This window comes from Nicotiana tomentosiformis, chromosome 1 (assembly GCF_000390325.3).
Source record: "Nicotiana tomentosiformis chromosome 1, ASM39032v3, whole genome shotgun sequence".
In the NCBI taxonomy this organism is placed as follows: domain Eukaryota; kingdom Viridiplantae; phylum Streptophyta; class Magnoliopsida; order Solanales; family Solanaceae; genus Nicotiana; species Nicotiana tomentosiformis.
Window position 1 is genome coordinate 47,927,232 of NC_090812.1, and position 22,059 is coordinate 47,949,290.

At 36.1% G+C, this 22,059-nt stretch overlaps 2 protein-coding genes across 9 annotated transcripts; one reads left to right on the forward strand and one right to left on the reverse strand.

Moving 5' to 3' along the window:
- Positions 1 to 187: 187 nt before the first annotated feature.
- LOC104113221 (E4 SUMO-protein ligase PIAL2-like) lies at positions 188 to 8,774 on the forward strand. 8 transcript variants are annotated; one of them, XM_070182107.1, is made up of 13 exons: positions 188 to 672; positions 1,588 to 1,660; positions 1,985 to 2,050; positions 3,610 to 3,675; positions 3,768 to 3,850; positions 4,268 to 4,319; positions 4,395 to 4,466; positions 6,365 to 6,432; positions 6,534 to 6,573; positions 6,702 to 6,786; positions 6,875 to 6,973; positions 7,102 to 7,153; positions 8,129 to 8,335. In XM_070182107.1, the coding sequence occupies exons 1-13, from the start codon at positions 518 to 520 to the stop codon at positions 8,133 to 8,135; spliced, it is 918 nt and encodes a 305-aa protein (XP_070038208.1). In that variant the 5' UTR covers positions 188 to 517; the 3' UTR covers positions 8,136 to 8,335. The 8 variants fall into 8 exon arrangements, with proteins under 8 accessions (XP_070038208.1, XP_070038212.1, XP_070038215.1 ...); XM_070182111.1 differs by having other exon boundaries at positions 8,279 to 8,335; XM_018776695.3 differs by having other exon boundaries at positions 197 to 672; positions 8,266 to 8,774.
- LOC104113224 (uncharacterized) lies at positions 8,366 to 20,338 on the reverse strand. Its single transcript, XM_070182120.1, has 11 exons — positions 19,976 to 20,338; positions 19,300 to 19,436; positions 19,040 to 19,213; positions 13,052 to 13,288; positions 12,817 to 12,917; positions 12,656 to 12,728; positions 11,739 to 11,807; positions 11,488 to 11,595; positions 10,231 to 10,356; positions 9,802 to 10,065; positions 8,366 to 8,606 (listed from the first exon to the last, which is right to left on the reverse strand). The coding sequence occupies exons 1-10, from the start codon at positions 20,301 to 20,303 to the stop codon at positions 9,871 to 9,873; spliced, it is 1,548 nt and encodes a 515-aa protein (XP_070038221.1). The 5' UTR covers positions 20,304 to 20,338; the 3' UTR covers positions 8,366 to 8,606; positions 9,802 to 9,870.
- Between the last annotated feature and the right edge of the window lie 1,721 nt (positions 20,339 to 22,059).

Genomic DNA, 22,059 nt, shown 5'->3' on the forward strand with positions numbered 1-22,059 from the left:
GATCGAAATTAATTTGATTGACTAGTACAAAAATATATCTAAAATATATTATATGTATATAATGCACTTATATATAAAAATATATATTTATCAGATATTATTTTTTATAGCAGATAAAAATATATATTTCTAAATTTCGTTTTACTACATTAATTTGGACTGATTTTCAAAGATGGAGCAACCCAAATTCATGTTTGTGGTTGGTTTTGACTACTAAACAACAGTACATATAATTACACATGTAGTAGTATTATCTTTGTGTTGGCGGGCAAAAATTGGAGAATGAGACATTCCAGAGTTTGGAATTCATGAATTGCAAGCTGTACAACGGTTTAACGTTTTGCAACACTTGGCAACGGAAGCTCTGCATGCAAGAAGAACACGAACAAGCCAAAAATGGAGAAACACGAAAAACGTGAACTAAAGCAACATAAAGCTGTTGTTTTAATTTGTTACCGCTGTTGAGCAAATTCGAAAACGAGAAGAAGCAGACTGCAGTTACTTAGCGTTCTCGAAAATGGAGAGACCGACAAGCAGCTCGGCGAAGGTGCAGAACGCCGGCACGGCGTCGATGCTGGTGGCGACGGTGGCCGATTTGATGTCTCTGTATATGCAGAGTGGTCACCTTAATCATCTTTCAGTTTTCAGCGACCTCTGCCTCTCTTTAGCCAAGTCCGCATACATTCTTCTCTATTTCTGCTTACTAATTAACTCATTTACTAACTGTGTGTCCAGAGGCGAGGCAGATCTAAAATTTAAACGCAAAAAGTGCACCTCTACACACACATGCATACTTTTTTCATCACATCAGCACAACCTGTTTTTGGAAATTGAAGTCGAATTTTTCAGCTTCAATCGTTTGACAAAAATTTGAACTACGGATTGCGGCCAAGCTTTGAGTTGTTTGGCATTGTTTGAAATGCGTGCTCTGTTTACTGCTGGACTAATTCTCAAAACGTGGAGTCATAAATTAGGTATTTCATGTTGGAAGCTTATAAAATCGTTGTGCAGATCAGGTTACGTGCAATTGCTGATATACTTATTCGTATATGTTTAACGTTATGCCAATGAAGCTAATATGTTTGTGGGTTGACCTAATAAATCAGCTGAATCAGTACTGATCGTGCTACATTTTTAATTATTGAATTGTCAATGTTTTAGTGGAATTGTCTATGTGAATGCATCAAAATGAAAAACATAGGTAAATTAAGGTGCAAACAGTGAAACACAAGGGATTAATTTGAGGCAAGTTTAGTTTAGTCAATATCCTCTAACAGCATAGCCTTATGCGAACGCACAACTGGAATTTGCTGCTTAAACAGTACTTATCAAATTTCTTATGCAATGTAGTTGATGCCCACCCATAAACCTCTTTATGTGCTTTTGCAGACAGACATACATATACATATATATATAATGGACTTAATTTCAATCAATTACTCCTTAGCAGAACATACAAAGATCTATTTTAGTCCCACTATATTTGTTGCTTTTTACAAAATGAGTTAAATTCAGTTTTCTCGTTACTTTCGAGCTGGTCCAGATTCTCTTACTTGAGATAAACTTATGTTTGAAATTCAAAAGCAGAGGCATTGATCATGCAGTGGCTAACAACGAGGTCCCCTTAAGATCACATGAGCTACCATCACTGTTGAAACAGGTAAGATAGACTAAGATGCAAACGGAGTAATGAGCTTCTTAAATTTATAATGAACACTGAAACTGCAGACATTTTTCACATTCTCAGGATGCTTCCTTTCGAAGCTGCATTTGTGTCTTTAACTCTAGTTTGCTTAATGTTTGTAAGCTATCATTCATAATCTAATGTAAGTAGATAAAAGCTGGAAATAAAATTTGATGCTGTGGTCAGTTCACAGTGTAAGTGCAGCATCTTGATGCATCCACTGTAGAATATGTTGAATACTTTTTGAATCTAATGGGAGTGTGTTCTGGAGATTTATCATCTATTTTCATGTGCCCCAAGGTGTACAAGTATAGGAATGACTTTTCCCTCCAAGACGCTTCTATGGTGTTACTGATGTCTGTCAAGGTATACCAATCTTTCATGTTTCCTCATAAAATTAGTCATATTAGTTTCCAATATGAAAACCTGAAGTCATAGCAACTAAACTTCTAATTCCAGCTTGTATACCTCAATTCTACTTGCACATCCCAGAACTTGTATGCAGTTTATACTTTTGCTACCATTTATTCTCTTTTAGTGCAGGATTTTACTGTATTTCTTCCCGAGTATTATGGCTCCCTTTGCATTGTTATAATGTTGTGGTCATTGATATACAAGTGCTGTATGTGCAAGTTCTGTGATTTTTCTACACCTTGTATATGAGGTGCTGACTAAAATGTTGCCTGAACTTTTACTTGTGCTGGACCCACCATTAATTTCACCATCATACTCACATCTTCTTGACCTCTTCTGCCGCAAAGGACTCCTATTTCTCACCAATAATAAGCAAGCAAGTAGCAAACAGTCCTCAAACACAACCTACTACATCTTATTGTTGCTTAGATGGTTACATGATATCGGTATTCCAATGCAGCAATTACAGATGTGTTGGTAAAGCTATTAAGAATCCCCTTTCCTAATAATGTTCTCTTGGCTATTTTCCTTATCAGAGGGAATAATTAGGAAATTATAGTTTCTAACAGAGTTGGAATAAGATTTATTATTTCCTTGTAACAAATGTTTCACAAATTAGCTTCTGAAACTTGGAACTGCAAATCCTGTTAGAGATAGATATAACTAGTATAGTAGCCAAAGTAACCTTTCTAGGAGCACGTAGATTTCTTTATATTGAAAAGGAGGTGATTTTGAAAATTAAAAGCCAGAAGTCTTGTGTCCAGGTTAGAGAAAATTTGACTTTCAGCATACTGGTATATATCTGTGCGAATTAAATAGCAACTTGTTAGTGTATTGAATAGTAAATAGTTTCCCACAGCAGGCGTCTAAAATTTATGTGCCATTTATTTGGGTGGACAGCGACGAATCTGATCTGCTGTGTAAAAAAAAAAAAAAAAACAGGAACACCGCTATGAAGATACTTACTGGTGCTACTCTATTCTTAAATCTACGAAAATAACTTTGTACTATATTAGCACAAATAGAAACATATAGTTACTCAGGTGATTATTGATTTAGATGGTTATAGAGCCCAATCAAACAAAAAACAAAATCAAATTTAGTATCCTCTCCAGAAGATGAGTTCTAAAACATCTATGATATATGGACGGGGAGCTAGGTTGGGTAAGGGAGAGAAAGGACAGGATAGTTTTTCTGGTAGTTTACTAGAAGTAAGGAACACAGCTTAGTTAGAGGGTTAGACGTGGAATTGTTCTTGACTTCTAAGAGATCTACAGACCCGTTATAATATTCCTCTCACATGATAAATCAGATAAAAGTGCAAATATGCTTCTCTCTAAGTACTGAGTTCTTTTGTGAACCAAAGAAGAGATAAGTGGTGGTTTAAATTGTTTCCAACATTCTCAAGAAATCTCTTTATCATGTTCATTTCCATCCGAAATGTTGCAAAGCTGGTTACTCTTGTACTTAGTTTAGACTAAATGGATTTGTTGCATCTGTGTCCTGATTAGAGTGCCTGCAAGGTTGGGTGGTTTCGGAATGAAGATACCAATGATCTGCTTATACTTATCCAGGAGGTAAGTGAAACCTTTCATGTTGATCCTGCTCTTTGGTTTTCAATGACTTCGTACCTTGTGACTTTCGATCTTATTTTTGGGATCCTGCTCAGGTTAACAGATACTTCTCCAGTGCTGAAGATATTGGTGTTGACCCCAGCTACGTCCACCCTTATGTTTCAAAAGTATTAAGAAGGTCTGTACTCTTAATGTGTTAGCCATGTCATTACTAACTGCACCTCTATTTTTAACAGTTCCCTTAATACATCAGAAGATTTAGAAGGATATGGTGTGACATCTCTAGCCGTGGTAGCTGTTACTGCCAATTTGTCAATTAAACTATTGTTCTTCTGATTGGCCATTCTTTTTTTTTTCCTTGAGATAATATGATTTCCCTCTTTCTTTGTTAGCAATCAAACTGCTTTAACTAAAGCAAGTTACTCCTTATTGTATTACTCACGTGTCATGTCCTAGAAATTAACTCGGTCAGTTTATAATTTTTTGTCAATACATGAAGCTCACACTTCTATTTCCCTCACCAATCACCATCACCATCCCATCTCCGCAGTCACTTTCACTTTAGAATAATGTCAAAGCCTCTTTGCAAATGCAGATTCTCTCCAAAGCTGAAGATGGACAGGATAGTAGCTGCTTTTCAAATCAAGGCAGGTTAATTTGTCTACTAAATGGTCTTGCTACAATTTGAAATTTTGGTGGTCTAATTGGTTATTTTTGTGTAGCCTGGATTTGGAGCTTTTCATGCTGATTTCCACATTTTAAGGGGAATGGTCACTCCAGAGAAGGACGAAATAGTAAGTGTTTTTGCTAGCGTTTGGCCATAGATTTCCAAATTTGTTTTAAAAAATCTGATTTTGGTGAAGTTCGGTTTGAAGATGAATATCTGTTTGAACATAATTTTTCAAAACATATCATTTTTAAAAAAAATATATGAAATATGACTTATACCCATAAGTTTTAAAAATTATCAAAAATACCCAACAACACTGAAGAAAATTCATACAAAACAAGCGAAACAAATCTAAAGAAAATTTATACAAACATTAGCAGATTTTAGCAAATTACCTTCAAATTTTATCTTTGCGGTGGATTGCCACATATTGGCACAATAACTTTGGTGAAGGTTTTCTTATGTTTATAGAGAAGGCAAAGCCGCGTGAGTTTAATGAGGGAAAAGTGGGTAGATATGGATTAGTTGAGTCATAATATCAGAAAGTGGGTTTTTTTATAAAATACAAAAGTTTAGGGCAATTTTTGAAATTTTTTTAAAAACCAAACGGTAATATTTTGGGCCAAAAACAACTCTTGAGCTAGTTTTGGGATTTGAAAATTTGCCAAAATATGGATAAAATCTACAAACAAACAGGTATTTGCCAAAAATAATTTGGAATTGTTTTGGCAAAATCTATGGCCAAACGGGGGTTTTGTTTAATCCATTGAGTTGTAAAAGCAAGATGGTTAATCCGAAGCTTGTTGCTTATAGTTGAATAAGAATTTAGGATGTGTTTGGTATAAAGGAAAATGTTTTCCTAGAATCACTCATTTTCTCTTGTTTGGTTGGTGAGTGAAAAACTTTTTCCGGAAAATAAATTTTTATGCTACTTTTCTTCCCCCCCCCCCCCCCCCAAAAAAATCCCCATATTTCCTATGCTACTCTCCCCCCCGCCCCCTCTCAAACCCCAAATACTCAACGTTTTGAGGACTCTATTTTCTTCAAAAGTTTAATTATTCTTTTAAAAATTCACACAAATCCAAAGTGACTAATGTTTGTTTTACTTTTTCACGCAAAAATAACATTGAAATTTGTGCTACATAATAACTAAAAAGAAAATACTACTATTTTTTTTTGTTGAAAAAGAAAGTACTCTTTCTACAACATGAAAAAGTACTCATTTTGTTAAAATGAGAAAATATTTTTTCTACATCATAAAAAGAAAATACTCATTTTGTTGAAATGAAAGAAATACTTTTTACTACATCATTTTGTTGAAATGAAAGAAAATATTTATTCTACATCATCAAAAAGAAAGTACTTTTTTTGTTGAAACGAAAGAAAATACTTTTTTACATCATGAAAAGAAAATACTCATTGTGTTGAAATGAAAGAAAATAATTTTTGTACATCATGAAAAAAAAAAGTGTGGGGAAGGTTGAAGAAGAATTTAGGAAAATATTTTCCCAATTGGAGGAAAATGAATTCACGAGGAAAATATTTTCCAAAACATTTAAGCCAACCAAACATGGGAAAATTGGAAAACATTTTCCGGAAAATATTTTCCTTCATACCAAACACACCCTTTGTGTTCTATTATTAGTATCTTTTCTACTCTGAAACTATAGCTGTTCTCTCGTATACATTTTTGCAATCTACATTTCCTGAGGGTCCTGGTTCTTGTGTCCAATTGGCCCTTACATTGTTTCACATATTTTGGCTTCACTAGTGGGAAATTCCAGAGTACTGTTGCAGTTATTTCGCTTCTTATCATCACTACCTTCTCTACCGTCATGTTCTAATTAACTAACGCTAGTCATCCAGTAGCAACTACCATGAGCAGTCAGGAGAAAAGAAGTTAGGTCTTTATTTTCGTACTTTTACTACTTTAAATATACTTAAATCATACTGTTTGAGCTCTTACATAATACTAGTACTATTTTTTTCATGTTCCAATCTTATTGGCTGAATTTCATGCAGTTATTACTTGTAACAAATGTTGACAATATGGAGACAGCATCCTGCATCATTGCGCCACCAGAAACAACGTATAACCTACTTTATTTTATTCTACTTTGTTAGCTTAAACTCTAACCCTCCATTCTTCCTTTGGTGTCGGACCCTAATTTTCAACTCTTCTTGACTGTAGCTTTCTTTTAAATGGAAAACGGCTGGAGGTGACGACTAAGGTGTCTGTAGTCTGTTTCTCCCACCAACTAATTTCTCTCTCTGAATGATTTTCTTGCTATCAATTTTTGGAGTTGATCAATTAGTGTAACTGCGCAAATTCAATCTCCATTATCCTGAAATTTTGCAGGACAGTATGCAGCAGCCTCCCACCAACATCACTAAAATGCTCAAATATGGTGTGAATATTCTACAAGTTGTTGGACAATTTAATGGTACCCAAACGTTTTCCCCATTGATGCCATTTTTCATGATGAATGTGCTTATCTATTATGCTATACTATTAGGAAAAAACTTTTACAGGTCATTATATTGCTGTAATTGGCATAATGAGGTTACTACCATCTTTAGAGTCTCATGGGATAAAAGATTGTGGTAGATCTCTTCCTTTAGCTTGTTCAGGTAAACCCAAATAAAAAGAAACAACGGTGCACGTGTGTTTTAGTCTGTTTAGGTGAACATATTTGATAGTTTGTGTAAGGAGATGTTTTGTATAACTTGAATAATTATTTGCTCCTACTTCATCGCAGATCTGGAAATTGTTGAGAACTCATCAAGAATCTCGCTTAACTGGCCCACCAGGTAAATTATCATATGACACAAATTTTCTTAGTCCATGTCTTGGCTTCTCTACACTTTTTTATATTTATGGATACATGTTTGAATATGAAAATGCCATGTAGCACGCACACTAAATTTATCTCCTAAATTTTCCCTAGCAGATGATGCTCACCTGGAGTTAAACACAGTCCTCTTGATACTATTTTCTGGACGGTAAAAACATACCCGCACCGGGTGTTTACACCCGACCAATAAACAAATGACACATGATTAACTTAACTAAGCCGGGTGTAAACACCAGGTGCGGGCAAGTTTTTACCTTTCTGGACCCAGTCCCACTAATCTTAATTAATTATATGGCTAGAAATCTTTGAGTTTTTCCCCTCGGATCAAGTTGGGTCGCTTGCTGACAGTTGTGTGTACTTACGATCTCAACATCAGCCTTGGAAAGGTTGCGTATTTTCTCCAGCTAGTCTTAATTTAAAAGAGTCTCTAGGATTATATGTTGCTAATATACGTAGTCACATACACATACAAACCGAGACAAACTCATGCGCATGGAGTGTCATTTTTCCTTTGTAGTCCATCCAAAGATAAATGACGAATCATTTAATAACTAGAGTTTCATCACTGATCTAACGTCAAGTTTGGTAGCTGGTTTACTTGCATATTGGTGATGATAATTGTTTGAGCGTGCATTTGGCGTCTACAAGCCTGAGTGTTTCCTGAGGTCAGGGGCGGAGGTAGAGTGCGGGATGCGGGTTCGGCCAAACCTAATAGCTTTTATTCAAACCATGTATTTGTCTTAAGAAATCTATTGAATATGTACAACTTATTAATTTAGAACCCAGAAACTTAAAAGGATTACAATTCCGAACCTTTCAAATCCTGACTTCGCCTATGCTTGAGGTCCTTTTTGAGACTAACGGGAAGTACCATTATAATGCTACCAATTATTAGTGATTATTCTTTTTTGCATTTCTGTTAATGATGTAGTGCTTGATTATCACTACTTGGAAATTCATGCAACGGAACCTATTTGGCAGTTCCTCACTGCATAAAACCAGGATGTCTTCAAGAACTAAGGATTTATCGAAATGTTGATAAGGTAACTCATGTTTTAGATCTCCTAGCAATTCTTGCCAGGTCTTGAATGAGGTAGGCAACGAGGTTGTTCCTGGAGTCGCATCTGCAAATGGATCCTGGAAACCAATTGTACAAGACAAAAGTGTCTCAAGTCAAACATACAGCAAAAGCCAATACATTAAGCAACTACGGCATGAAAGTAAATACAGCCTGAGCGCTGCGACATTGGATAAAATTCAAATGCCAAAGCCTAGGATACTTGTGCATGCTTCTGTTCCAGTTACATCAGTGAAAACAAATGCCCCGGCAGGCTACAATCAACAACCTCAAAGAACCTTTCTGGCGCCATCTTGTCTTGCAACAACTGAAGAAAGCTCAGAAATGTGTTCTGCCATGGTTAACCAGGTTAATGAACAAAGGATAGATTTGAAATAAGAGAGCTTATTGGCTCCAAGAACAAATTACTGGAGGGGCAGCCTTAGTAGCAGACCCTCTTCGGCTATATTCCAACAATTTATGTTACCACACTATGTGATCGATAGTATCCTTTTCATTCTGCGTGCTGTTTTCGCTGCTTTATTTTAATATGAAGTTATTCACCTACAATAGATAAATTCCGTATAATTGTCTGTCCAGAATCTATTTAGCTATTTTATTACTTCAACATTTTGTAAAAAATCAACTATTGCGTAGTAATTTTTAATTTCTACTTCTAAAAATAAAACTTCAACTGGTTAACTTGACTCGAAGAAAGATTGCTTGTCTAACTTTCATAGATCTAGAGGTTAGACATTTTACCTTAATGATTAATCAATTGAATTGATCCAAACCAAATGAGAGTTGGTGCGGGAAAGATAAGAACGGAGAAGGCCGAGGAAAAGGGGGTTCCTAATTATTTAATGTGATTTGCGAAAAGAGATCATGAGATGTTTTAGAGTGTTCCAGTGACATTACTAATTGCTGAAGAAGGTTCGATGCTCGAAGATGAGATCCTTGATACCATCCTCTCTGCAGTCACAGACGATAATGATAAAATGCATAAAAACCTTTCTGATACGGAAGTGACTTCTTGTCTTTCCCTAAGAGGACTCCAATTCTTAGACTTGGAATACACGTAGACTTTGTCGTTTCTATGGTGTGTATCAATGGGTTGTAAGATGGGAAGGTGGGGACGGAAGGATAAGAACAAAGAAGGGAGCACTTTCATGCATAAAGCATAGGTGAGGAAAGGTCCAGAAATAGAATGCGGGCAATCCTTGGGCAAGACATTTGAGACAAGCTCTTGTAAAATTCTGAAAGCCAACAACAATTCAACTACTTTTTGTTCCACTTCATTTTTTTGAAGGCAAAATGCGGAATATCATATATGTATTTCTTGCCTTCTTGATTCTTTCAAACCGCATATGAACTACTAGAAAGGACATTCAGCAAGGACATGTTCATTGTAACGGCTTATTTTCATTATAAAAATATTTTGAGCAGATGGGTGTGCAGGTTGGGGATTGAAGATATCTAAGACACAGTACCCATGCACAGCATAAAATATGTATTGAAAGGTCTAAAGGAAATAAAAGGAGAATTACCAATAAATTCATCAGCATTATCTAAAGCCTTCGACGCTGCAGAGAAAGCGTGGATGGCGGCCAATAGAGTTAAAACAGGGGCTTCTTTCCATTTAACATAGCAAGCAAATGATCCAAAACTTTACTTCCGGCGTCTCTCAGACCAGAGTGCATGTACTCATTAGTAATCCAAAGCCTGATTCCTGCTATCTGAGAAGCAGTCTCCATAGATAGCTTAAAGTTAACATACATGTCTTCGTAGTAAACAGCAGCTCCAACTGGTACCTGTATATAAAAAAAAGAGCCCAGGTGTTATATGAAGTATAAAACATCAGGTTACTGTAACTTCTTGTCTATTATTAGAAGTGATACGTCAAGGTAGATTAAAATCTTTAACATATTGATTGACACGAGCCTGAAATTGTCAACTTTAATAGAAATACAACATACCTTGTTATCCTCTAATGCAGCAATATCATATAATGAAGGCCAATCCTTCTTCTCTGCTAATAGCTGGGCCGCATCTTTGAATGGCCTCAAGGCATGGACTTCATCAAACAACCATGGGAATATCATCTACATGTTAAATTAAAAGGCGATCAACACTTGCTCAATATACGAAAAGTTCAAACTTTTTTCACCCAAAATAAACAAAGGGGTCTCTTAATTCCAGCTGAAAGAAATAAATGCATTCTGCAAATTTTTGACCTCAGATCAATGGTCCATCAGACTAAATGCAAAATAAACCCATGTGATATCAGCTGAATGAGTGATTTATAAAAATGTCCATAATAAAGAAGTGTAGGCTTTATTAAATCACAAAGACAAACCTCACAACTCTGATCAATAATAAGCACCTCAAGTGGGACAGAAGCTCTTAAACCCAGTACATTAAGCATATTTTCAGCAGTTCTCAGAACTGGTCCGTGGAGAATACCCTGGGTTATGATTTCGTCCCTGATATATTGGTTGTTCATATGTCGTTCCAAAATAATCCCATTGTTTAATTGATCCTTTCCTCCAAACCCCAACCAAATATCCATGACTTCTAGGAGCAGTGTGCAGTTGGAATTTTCTTATGTTATTTTCCCCATATGTGCCTCACAGAGGAAGTGTGAACTAGGGAAGATTTGACAGTCAATCCTGTTGAACTCTAACCATAGTGTTTCTTTGCATTTGTCCTCTGAGAATTGAACTCTCACCACTGAGGGTCTGCTACTCTTCTTCTCTCTTAGTCATTCAAAAATCACCATTTCCAGCAATTTGAACTCTTAATTAACACCATAATTAAAATCTCTTTCATTTACAAAATGAGAAAGCAACTAGGAAGAAGACGAAGAAGAAAATTAAACTTAGCTAAACAGAAAATTGAATTGTTTCTATTAAGAGAATCAATTTAGGTAAAGCAAAATCAAGAACAAGGTAGCAGTAGCTATATACATCTGCAGGAAGTTAAAGAATTATGTCGGAACTTGAACTAAGGGAAATAGATAGGATGTGCAAGGATGAGCATATACATCATAGTTGCTCATAAACAAACTGATATTAATATAATTTTAGACTCTATGGTCTATGCCACATCTCTACTGTGCCGTCAATGTGGAGGTCAGATCATCACAAAACATAAAGCGGAAGTAAAACTTTTGTTTGATGCTTGCTTCATATTATCGCGGTTCTTAACTAAAAAGCGTCCACATTGTGTCTTACCTCTCCAGTAAAAAGTACGGGGCGGCTGTTTTTTGCTGCCTCAATTGCGTTGAATTTGTTGTCATTTTCAGCCCTAATTCTGTGAGCAGACCACATTGACGACGCACCCTTCATATCAGAAAAGGCCAATGAATTAGACAGTAGCATGCATGCATGCAGAAAATAGGTACCCAAAACTATAGAAATAGATGCAGAAATTCCTTTAGCCAAGTGGTCACACTGTTGTAGCCATACTCCTATTGAAAGTTTACCTGGCAATATATGCTTTCATGCAAAAGAGCATATAAAGGATTTGCATCAAATGCTATCCATCTCTCATACTGCAATGCCACAAAGAGTTCAAATCAGCAGATATCTCATCCAGCTCCTGCACTTCTAAATATATCTCGAATTACCAAGAAAATGCTGGCAGCTCATTCTCACAAAATGGGCTGGAATTTCAGATCCTTAGCATCTCCTAAATGGCAAAAAATCTCACAGTCTACAGTAACAAATATGAAAAACTCTGTTTACTTGTCAACAGACGGAAAGACACAGCACTTCTACAGTTATCATAACACCTATATGTCATCACCAAAGTCATCATGAGCTGCTAAAGGCTTAAATATGTCATTATCCAGGATAATCCACATCTGAAAGAACTTTATTTTTGTCCAGCATCTTAAATTAACTTTTACCATGCAACAGAATATCAATTTTCTAGAGAAACAAAACTGATAATAACTTAACATGACATTTAGTTTCTGGTTCATAAGAGATCAGACATTGCACATGAAAGATTTTTGCATTCTTCCTTAACAGGATGTTCGCTCGTGTTCTTTTCTCTTTCCTCCCTTTATTTTTGTATTTCTTCGTTTGAAGTCAAATCAGGATTAATTAGTCATGAATTATCCTATTCAAAAATCAACACAAAGATAGTCATTAGGAGTACCATATAAACAAACAAAGAAGAACGCGGGCCACTGAAAATTTTTAAACTGATGAAACTGTACAGAAAGCATTTGAACTCAATGTAAAAAAATTCAAGGAGGATATCTATGGCAGCATGTTTAGTTCATGAACCATGTTTACTAATTGCTGAACAAGATCTCAAGTTTTTCGCAATATTAATCAACTTAAACTCAGAGAATAAAAATTCACTATTTTTTTTGTAACAACAATATCTCACAGCATTCAAGAAGTAGTCACTGATTCTCCTTTTTGCTCCTTGAACTATTACAGGATCCCAGGCTCTCTCAAACCTATAAGCATAGTATGGAAGTCAAAGATTCAAATGTATGATATTTACTGGGAAAAAGAAAAGGAGGAGATGGCAAAATGATGGCTTACAGGTAATGCAATCGTTCAAAACCGGTACTAGATCCTAGACCCGAGAGACCAAGAAGCTGTAGTCCTCGAGGTGTTAAGATGCCGCCAGATGGAAGAGGCACCTATGTCACACACAGAGAAAAGGAGGGAGATAGGGTAGGGTGCAGAGAGATAGAAACATTAACATTATTGGAAAAGTATGTATCAGATGGACTCATATGAAAAAAGTAATTGTATACAAGCATAATTCCCTTACCCCTCCTCCTTCAGATTCTGCCAGGTAATTTACGACATCACGAACAATTTCAATATCCTGCGGAAACCTCTTGTAATATTTTTCATTCTGATGAACAAGCTGCTCAAAGCCTGCCTTGTAAACAGCATCAGCTGTGCATCCTTTTCCAATTGGAGGGAGTCCGCCAGTTATAAGAGCATGTTTGAGTCCTTTGGGAGCAAAACTCAAGTAAGTAACTGCACAAAATCCTCCGAAGCTCTGCACAATTATGGATCCAATCACAAGCCAGCGATTTCAAGCACAACTAACATCAGAATTAAGACTTCCATACATCATATGAGATGATAGTTGTACCTCAAAAGATATTTTCAAATAAATTTTTAGAAAATATATACTCCGTAATAAAAACGAAAATTGAAAAAATTGTTCCTGCAGTAGTCTTTTTTAACAACTTATTGAGAGAATACACGATGACATGTTAGGATCGGGAACCCGGATAGTGCGGAATTTAGCCAAACAACGGTATAATGACAATAACAAAGACAATGTAAGTTGATAATAACGGCAATTAAAGAATATAAAGAAGACACAAATTTAACGTGGTTCGGTCAAGGTGACCTACGTCCACAAGCGGAGAGAAGCAATTTCACTATATCAACAAGAGTACAAAAGAGAGTACAAATTAGAGTAAATACTCTAATTAATCCCAAATACCCCAAGAGAATAACCTCACAAAATCACTCCAAAGAAAAGGTTCACACAAGTGTTTCCCAACACTCACTCTCTTACAAAATACTCTATAATGAAATAAATGGGGAGAAAGAAAGACAAGAGTGAAAAGCTTTTGAATTGGTGTGTTTACAAATAAGGAGAAACTCCTCTATTTACAGCAAGAAATCCTTAGTCTAATAATGGATATTATGTCATGGCAAATGTCATGATCCACAAATTTGTTATAATGGATATTATGTCATGGCAAATGTCATGAACCACAAATTTTTTATAATGGATATTATGTCATGGCAAATGTCATGAAAATTTGGCCATATTACAAATCTCCACCTTGGCCTAATTTCAGCTTATATATAGTAAATTTGCTCCACCTTCTCCGCAAAAACCCCAATGGGCAAAATCATTCTTCATAAATGCCAATCAAGTTCAGGCAAAGCTTGAACTTGGACACTGGAAGAGGTTTTGTGAACATGTAAGCAGGATTGTCTCTAATGTTGATCTTCTGAACAGAGACTTTTCTTTCAGCAATGGTTTCTCGGATGAAATGATACTTTATATCAATGTGCTTCGTCCTCTCGTGATACATTTGATCTTTAGTCAAGTGAATGGCACTTTGACTATCACAGAAAATGGTAATACCACTTTGGTGTAAACTGAGTTCCGCAAATAGACCCTTCAACCATAAAGCTTCTTTGATCGCCTCGGTCACTGCCATATATTCTGCTTCGGTAGTAGATAAAGCTACTACATGTTGTAATGTAGCTTTCCAACTAATAGCGCAACCACCGATGCAAAATACATAGCCTGTCAGTGATCTTCTTTTGTCAGGATCACCTGCATAATCTGAGTCTACAAAACCAACCAAAGTGTTAGTATTTCTCCCAAACTCCAAACATGTATTTGAAGTACCTCGCAAGTATCTGAGAATCCATTTCACAGCATGCCAATGTGCTTTACCAGGGCAAGCCATATACCGGCTTACCGCGCTCACTGCTTGTGAAATGTCTGGACGTGTACAAACCATTGCATACATAATACTGCCGACTGCACTGGAATAAGGAACCTGTGCCATGTACCTCTCTTCTTCCTCTGACCGCGGGGACTGAGCAGCTGATAACTTAAAATGAGCAGCAAGAGGGGTACTAACTAGTTTAGCATCTTTCATGCCAAACCTCTCCAAGACTTTCTCCAAGTACTTCTTCTGGGTCAGAAATAGCCTGTTAGCTTTTCGATCTCTTTTGATCTCCATGCCAAGGATTTTCTTAGCTGCTCCCAAATCTTTCATCTCGAATTCACTTTTCAGCTGACTTTTCAAATTATGAATTTCTGTTAAATCCTTAGCAGCAATGAGCATGTCATCAACATATAATAATAGGTACACAAATGAACCATCATTTAACTTCCGGAAGTAAACACAACTATCATACATGCTCCTCGAATAACCATGACCCAACATAAAGGAATCAAACTTTTTATACCATTGTCTTGGAGACTGCTTTAATCCGTACAAGGATTTCTTCAACAAGCAAACATGATCTTCTTTTCCTTCAATTTCAAATCCTTCGGGTTGATGCATGTATATTTGTTCCTCAAGTTCGCCATGTAAGAAAGTTGTCTTAACATCAAGTTGTTCTAATTCCAAATCATACATGGCAACGAAGGCAAGCAAGACACGAACAGAGCTATGTTTAACAACAGGTGAGAAAATATCATTAAAATCAACTCCTTGTACCTGACTATAGCCCTTTGTAACTAATCGTGCCTTATACCTCGCATCTTCAACCCCTGGAATGCCATCCTTTTTCTTGAAGACCCATTTGCAACCAACAATTCTTTTTCCTGATGGCGGCTTCACAAGAGACCAAGTACCATTCTTGTGGAGAGACTCAATTTCTTCATTCATTGCAATCAGCCACTTGGCTGAGTCAGCACCAGAAACTGCTTCTGAATATTTTGATGGTTCTCCAATTTCTTAAGTTTCCTGTGCAACTGAAAAGGCAAATACAACATAATCTCCAAACCTTAGTGGTTGTTTACCTTCTTTTCTTGGTCTATGTTTGGCTATAGAATACTCCTCTTCTTCTGGTTCAACTTCAGGAGTCTCAACTTCAGGAATTTCAGCTTCTGTCTCAACTTCAGGAGTTTCAACTGTATTTTGCTCCAAAGTTGATGAGCTTGGCTCAAAAGGAATGCCAACCTCAATCTCCACCTGGTTCTGTGTACACTTTCCTTTATCTGTATCACAAGAACTAGAAGACTCTTTTCTAGAATGTAACATAAAGGATTCATCAAAGGTTACATCTCTGCTAATTATAAATTTTGGTGCCATGGGATCAGGATACCATAGTCGGTATCCTTTCACCCCAGATGCATACCCAAGGAAAATGCACTTTTTATCCCTTGGCTCTAATTTTCTATCATTTACATGCATGTATGCAGGGCAACCAAATATCTTTAAATCAGAATAATTAGCAGGAGTGCCTGACCACACTTCCTCTGGAGTCTTAAAGTTCAAAGGTGCAGAAGGAGCTTGGTTGACAATATAACAAGCTGTAGAGATAGCTTCTGCCCAAAAGGCGTTTGTCACCCCAGAATTTGAAATCATGCAACGAGCCCTTTCCAAAAGAGTTCTATTCATCCTTTCTGCCACACCATTTTGCTGAGGTGTCATTCTCACAGTACGATGTCGAGCAATTCCTTCATTCTTGCAAAATTCGTTAAATTCATCATTACAAAATTCCAAGCCATTATCTGTTCTAAGCCGCTTAACCTGTTTTCCTGTTTGCTTCTCAATCAAAATTTTCCATTGTTTGAAATTTAAGAAAACATCACTTTTATTTTTCGGAAAATAAACCCAAACTTTCCTTAAATAATCATCAATGAAAGTTAACATATACCTGGCACCACCTTTTGATGGGGTACGTGAAGGACCCCAAAGATCTGAATGAATGTAATCCAAAGTACCTTTTGTTCTATGAATCGCTGGAGATTTGAAGCTAACTCTTTTCTGTTTCCCGAACACACAATGTTCACAGAACTCCATATTTCCGGTACTTTGGCCACATAAGAGACCTCTTTTGCTGAGGATGGAAAGACCTTTTTCACTCATATGCCCCAATCGCATATGCCACAATTTGGAGATGTCAGAATCTGATTTATCTGATATTGAAACTGCAGCAGCACCTGTAACAGTATATCCCAAAAGAGTATACAACGTACCAGATCTGCGTGCTTTCATGATCACAAGAGCACCATGAGAAATTTTCAGAACTCCACATTCACCTGTGTACTTGCACCCAAGAAATTCTAGAGTGCCCAAAGAGATGAGATTTTCTTCAAGTCAGGAACATGTCTAACATTGGTGAGAGTTCTCACCACACCATCGTGCATTTTGATTCGGACTGTACCTTTCCAAAAACTTTGCAGGCAGCATTGTTGCCCATCAAGACAACTCTACCTCCAATAGATTCATATGTGCTAAATAAATCCCGACTGGGACACATATGATAAGAACAACCCGAATCTAAAATTCACTCATTGTTAGATTTGAAACTATTATTAGTTGCTAAAAAAATAGTTCTCTCAGTCTCATCAGCAGCTACACTTGCTTCGACAGTGTCAGTATTTTTGTGCTCATTTTTCTTTTCTGTATGCTTTTCTTTGTTTTTCAATTTAAAGCATTCAGAAATAATGTGACATTTCTTATGACAATATTTGCACATGACATTTCTGTATCTAGATTTTGACCTTGATTTAGGTTTCTCACTACTTGAATCTTTCTTATTGGATCTACCTCTTATGAATAAGCCTTCCCCTTGGTTCCCACTAGTTTCCCCAGTAATATCTCTATCTATTTGTTCTTTTGATTTCAAAATAGATTTGATATCTTTATAAGAGATATTATCATTTCCATAAAGCATAGTATCTCTTATATGTTTAAACGATTGGGGTAAGAAAACTAGCAATAACACAACTTGATCCTCATTCTTTGATTTCAGCATCTATGTTACTTAAATCCATAAGAAGAGAATCAAAAGTATCAAGATAAGTAAGTATAGAGGTACCTTCAGCCATACGAAAAGTGTAAAGTTTTTGCTTTAGATAAAGCCTGTTTTCTACTGTTCTTTTCATATATAAGGTTTTAAGCTTTTCCCATATGCCTTTGGCTGAGCTTTCTGCTGCAACTTCACGCAAAACCTCATTTGAAAGATTTAAAATAATACCTGCTTTTGCCTTTTTGTCTATGACGACAAACTCCTCGTCCGTCATTTTATCCAGCATCTTCTCCTTTCCTTGCAGTGCCAAATCTAAGCCATCCTGAATTAGGATAGCTTCCATCTTTAATTGCCACATTCTGAAGTTTGCACTTCGGTCAAATTTCTCAACATAAAACTTTGTTAGAGTCATTTTGGCTGTTTAAACTAACCCGGTTAGATATGGCTCTGATACCAATTTGTTAGGATCGGGAACCCGGGTAGTACGGAATTTAGCCAAACAACGGTATAATAACAATAACAAAGACAATGTAAGTTGATAATAACGGCAATTAAAGAATATAAAGAAGACACAAATTTTTCGGTCAAGGTGACCTACGTCCACAAGCGGAGAGAAGCAATTTCACTATATCAACAAGAGTACAAAAGAGAGTACAAATTTAGAGTAAATACTCTAATTAATCCCAAATACCCCAAGAGAATAACCTCACAAGATCACTCCAAAGAAAGGGTTCACACAAGTATTTCCCAACACTCACTCTCTTACAAAATACTCTATAATGAAATAAATGGGGAGAAAGAAAGACAGGAGTGAAAAGCTCTTGAATTGGTGTGTTTACAAATGAGGAGAAACTCCTCTATTTATAGCAAGAAATCCTTAGCCTAATAATGGATATTATGTCATGGCAAATGTCATGATCCACAAATTTGTTATAATGGATATTATGTCATGGCAAATGTCATGAACCACAAATTTGTTATAATGGATATTATGTCATGAAAAATGTCATGAAAATTTGGCCATATTACATGACATTAAGATAGAAAAACCAAATACTGAAAAGCTTCAAAGCTATCGGACCTGTCCAAGTATTGTCCAAGGTCCAGCACCAGGGACAAGACGTTTTCGGATGAACTCGGCATCATGTACTATATTATCAGCTCGGAAATGTCTCAAGTAGTTAACTAAATCCTCTAGTCTTTTTTAACAACTTATTGAGAGAATACACGATGACATTAAGATAGAAAAACCAAATACTGAAAAGCTTCAAAGCTATCGAACCTGTCCAAGTATTGTCCAAGGTCCAGCACCAGGGACAAGACGTTTTCGGATGAACTCGGCATCATGTACTATATTATCAGCTCGGAAATGTCTCAAGTAGTTAACTAAATCCTCAGCAGACTTCACTTGTGACATAGACGATGGTGTTAACGGTGTTGATAAACCTGTTCCTCTCTGCAGCGAAAGCATCAGCAGAAGGAATACAGAGAACTGCCTATGTCACTATGGTTGAGAGACAGAAAAAGAGAGAGAGAGAGTACCTGATCCATTAAAACTACACGGTACTCCTCACATGCTCTGCTTATCCATCCTCCAGCTTCAGTTGGTCTTGGGCATTCAAAGCCCGGTCCACCTTGCAAATATAGTAGATATGGCAGAGGTTGTTCCTCCTTACCAACTGCAATGTACTTGATAATCAGTAGAGAAAATAAATTAACCAAAAACTGTTCTTAAAAGAAAATAACAGTCGGCTAATCATGGAATCAATATATAAGCGTGCTAAAGTACATAACTTATTAACTTAACAGAACAAATGTAAGACAAGTATTTTGAAGCTAATAGCTTAAGCAGTATTTGGAAAACTTCTTCTAGTACCTTACATATCAGTTAAGCTGAAATTTAGAGCTTTTACTTCTAAATATTACTTTTGTAGTTCTTTATAAGCTAAGCCAAGACCAAACACTGCCTAAAATAAGAATCAAATAGAATCAACACATAAGCACGCCAATACATAAGTTAACCGAACAAATGTGAATCCTTCAATCAAACAACTACACCTCAATCCAAAATAAGTTGAGATCCACAATATGAAGTTTCTCACTATTTATTCAGAAATAGAATATTTTTACAAGCAATCGTTCTACTTAGACAGAGTAAAGTAGTAAACAAATGCAAAATCCATGATGATGAACATTGGGAACCGAATAAGAGTAATACCAGTAACGACTTCCCGAGCGAAGACTGTGATTTTAGGAGAGGAAGAGTCATCAAGAGAGTAGTCGAGAGGAACGATGAATCGGTGATCGCGTAACCGTAGGTCGGGAACGGAGTACCAACCGCCAGCGACGTGGTCCGGCGTGGATTTGCCGTCGACGGTGGCCGTCTTGTTGGCGGCCATGGCGCTTAGTTCTGAAGGAGTAGTGGAGAAGTGGAAGTGGAGATACTTTGTTCGAAGTGGAGAGAGCGAAAAAATGGGAATAGAAAATGGGAATGGGAGGTGAAGATGGAGGAGTGGCTTTATCAACGATGAATGAAGTGCCCGCATTTTGACTTCCTAAGTTTACTCTATTGGTCACGAGTTATCTTCACACACTCAAAAAAAAAAAGAATTTATGCGTTGAATTAATTATTAATCATTTACCTTAGAGGAAAATAGAAGAGTTAGTTACATATACTAAACTCGTAAGCTAATCTTTTACTAGAAAAAAAGGTGAAAAACCATAAGAATGAGTGAAGTGTTATGTTTTTTTCGTTATTTGACTATACTAGTCTTAGAACGCGCGTGTATCTTTTCTCAATAAGTATACTTATAAAAAATATACATAAATATTATATTAAAAGTTTTGTTTAAACTATAAAACAAAAATAAAAATTCTGAAAATGGTGAGTATTAATTCAGACAACTAACTCACAAAAAACAAAAGGGCAAAATAGAACTTCTCAAGCATTAGTTATTATCCAACTTAATTTTTTTTTTAATTTTATAATTTCATCACTTCAATTTTACCAATTAAAGTATCATACTTCCTTTTTACTTACCAAGTTCATGCACTCATCACTACCAATAATACATTTTTAAATTCTACAAACTTTATTATGGAGATATATGTTAAATTAATAATTATGTATGTTGTATAAGATCTATTTGTACTCGTAGGCATTATAGAAATAATATTAAAAATTATGACGACAAGCAAAATATTTAAATAAGTAAAATTTTACTCAATTTTAAATTTTTAAATATTAAATATTTTTGCATAATTCAAATGGCGAGAGCGATTAATAGCTAAAATTTTGATTAATGTCAAGATCTAAAATATTAAAAAAAAAATTAAATGACAATTTTAACCAATAGTACATTCTAAAAATACTATCAAATCTTTTGTGAAATAAGACTTGTTCGACAAACAATTTGAGAAAAATTCATTTATAGTCACTCGGGCCAAACTTTTAACACCCGATAGCCCAAAATTATAATATACAATAGCCCAAAAGTAATTCTAGTGGCTAGCCCAAAAGTACTTAACTAAGAGGCTCAGATCTGCAAAGACAGATCGCGGAAAAAGAGAGGCGACCACGCCAAGGCTGCAAAATCACTGATTGCATGCAAAGTAAAAACCTTTGAATCGTCGGTCGTTCGGTGATTTGCCAGGCCAAGATACGGGTCGGATAGTCTCTATGCCTGATCCAGTTAGCCCAGAATTCGGATAAAATATCATCACTGTCTCAATTGTTATGTACCAGAAAAGAGGAACTAAAATCATAGAAACAGAGACAGAGAAAGATAGATTTGGCTGTTATTATTGATTGATGCTAAAGAAATGACTATATAGTAGTAGTACGTATTTTCAGGAATTCAAGGGCTGTTGAATTTGTTTTAAAAGTGGAAAAAGAAAATCATTGGCTAAACAGAGAGGGGCAACCACCCTTTGAATAAAAATCCCCCTCACTTGTCGTTTGGTGAATTAGCGTCTCGTTCAACGACTTAAGGTCCCGAGCAGCTTTGTGATGTGTATTATGACTTGCGTGTGTGATCGAGTTTGGTTTTCGAACGATTCGGAATCAAATTGGAAGAGCAATTCTTAATTAATAAGCTTAAAAGAAAAGAGTTGACCGAAGAGTTGACTTTTGAGCAAACGACTCCGAAATAGAATTTTGATGAATTCAATAGCTCCGTATGGTAATTTTGGACTTAGGAGTGTGTCCGGATATTTATTTGGAAGTCCGTAGTTAATTTTGGTTTGAAATGGCGAAAGTTAAAAATGGAAGGTTTGGAAGTTTGACCGGGAGTTTTACTTGGG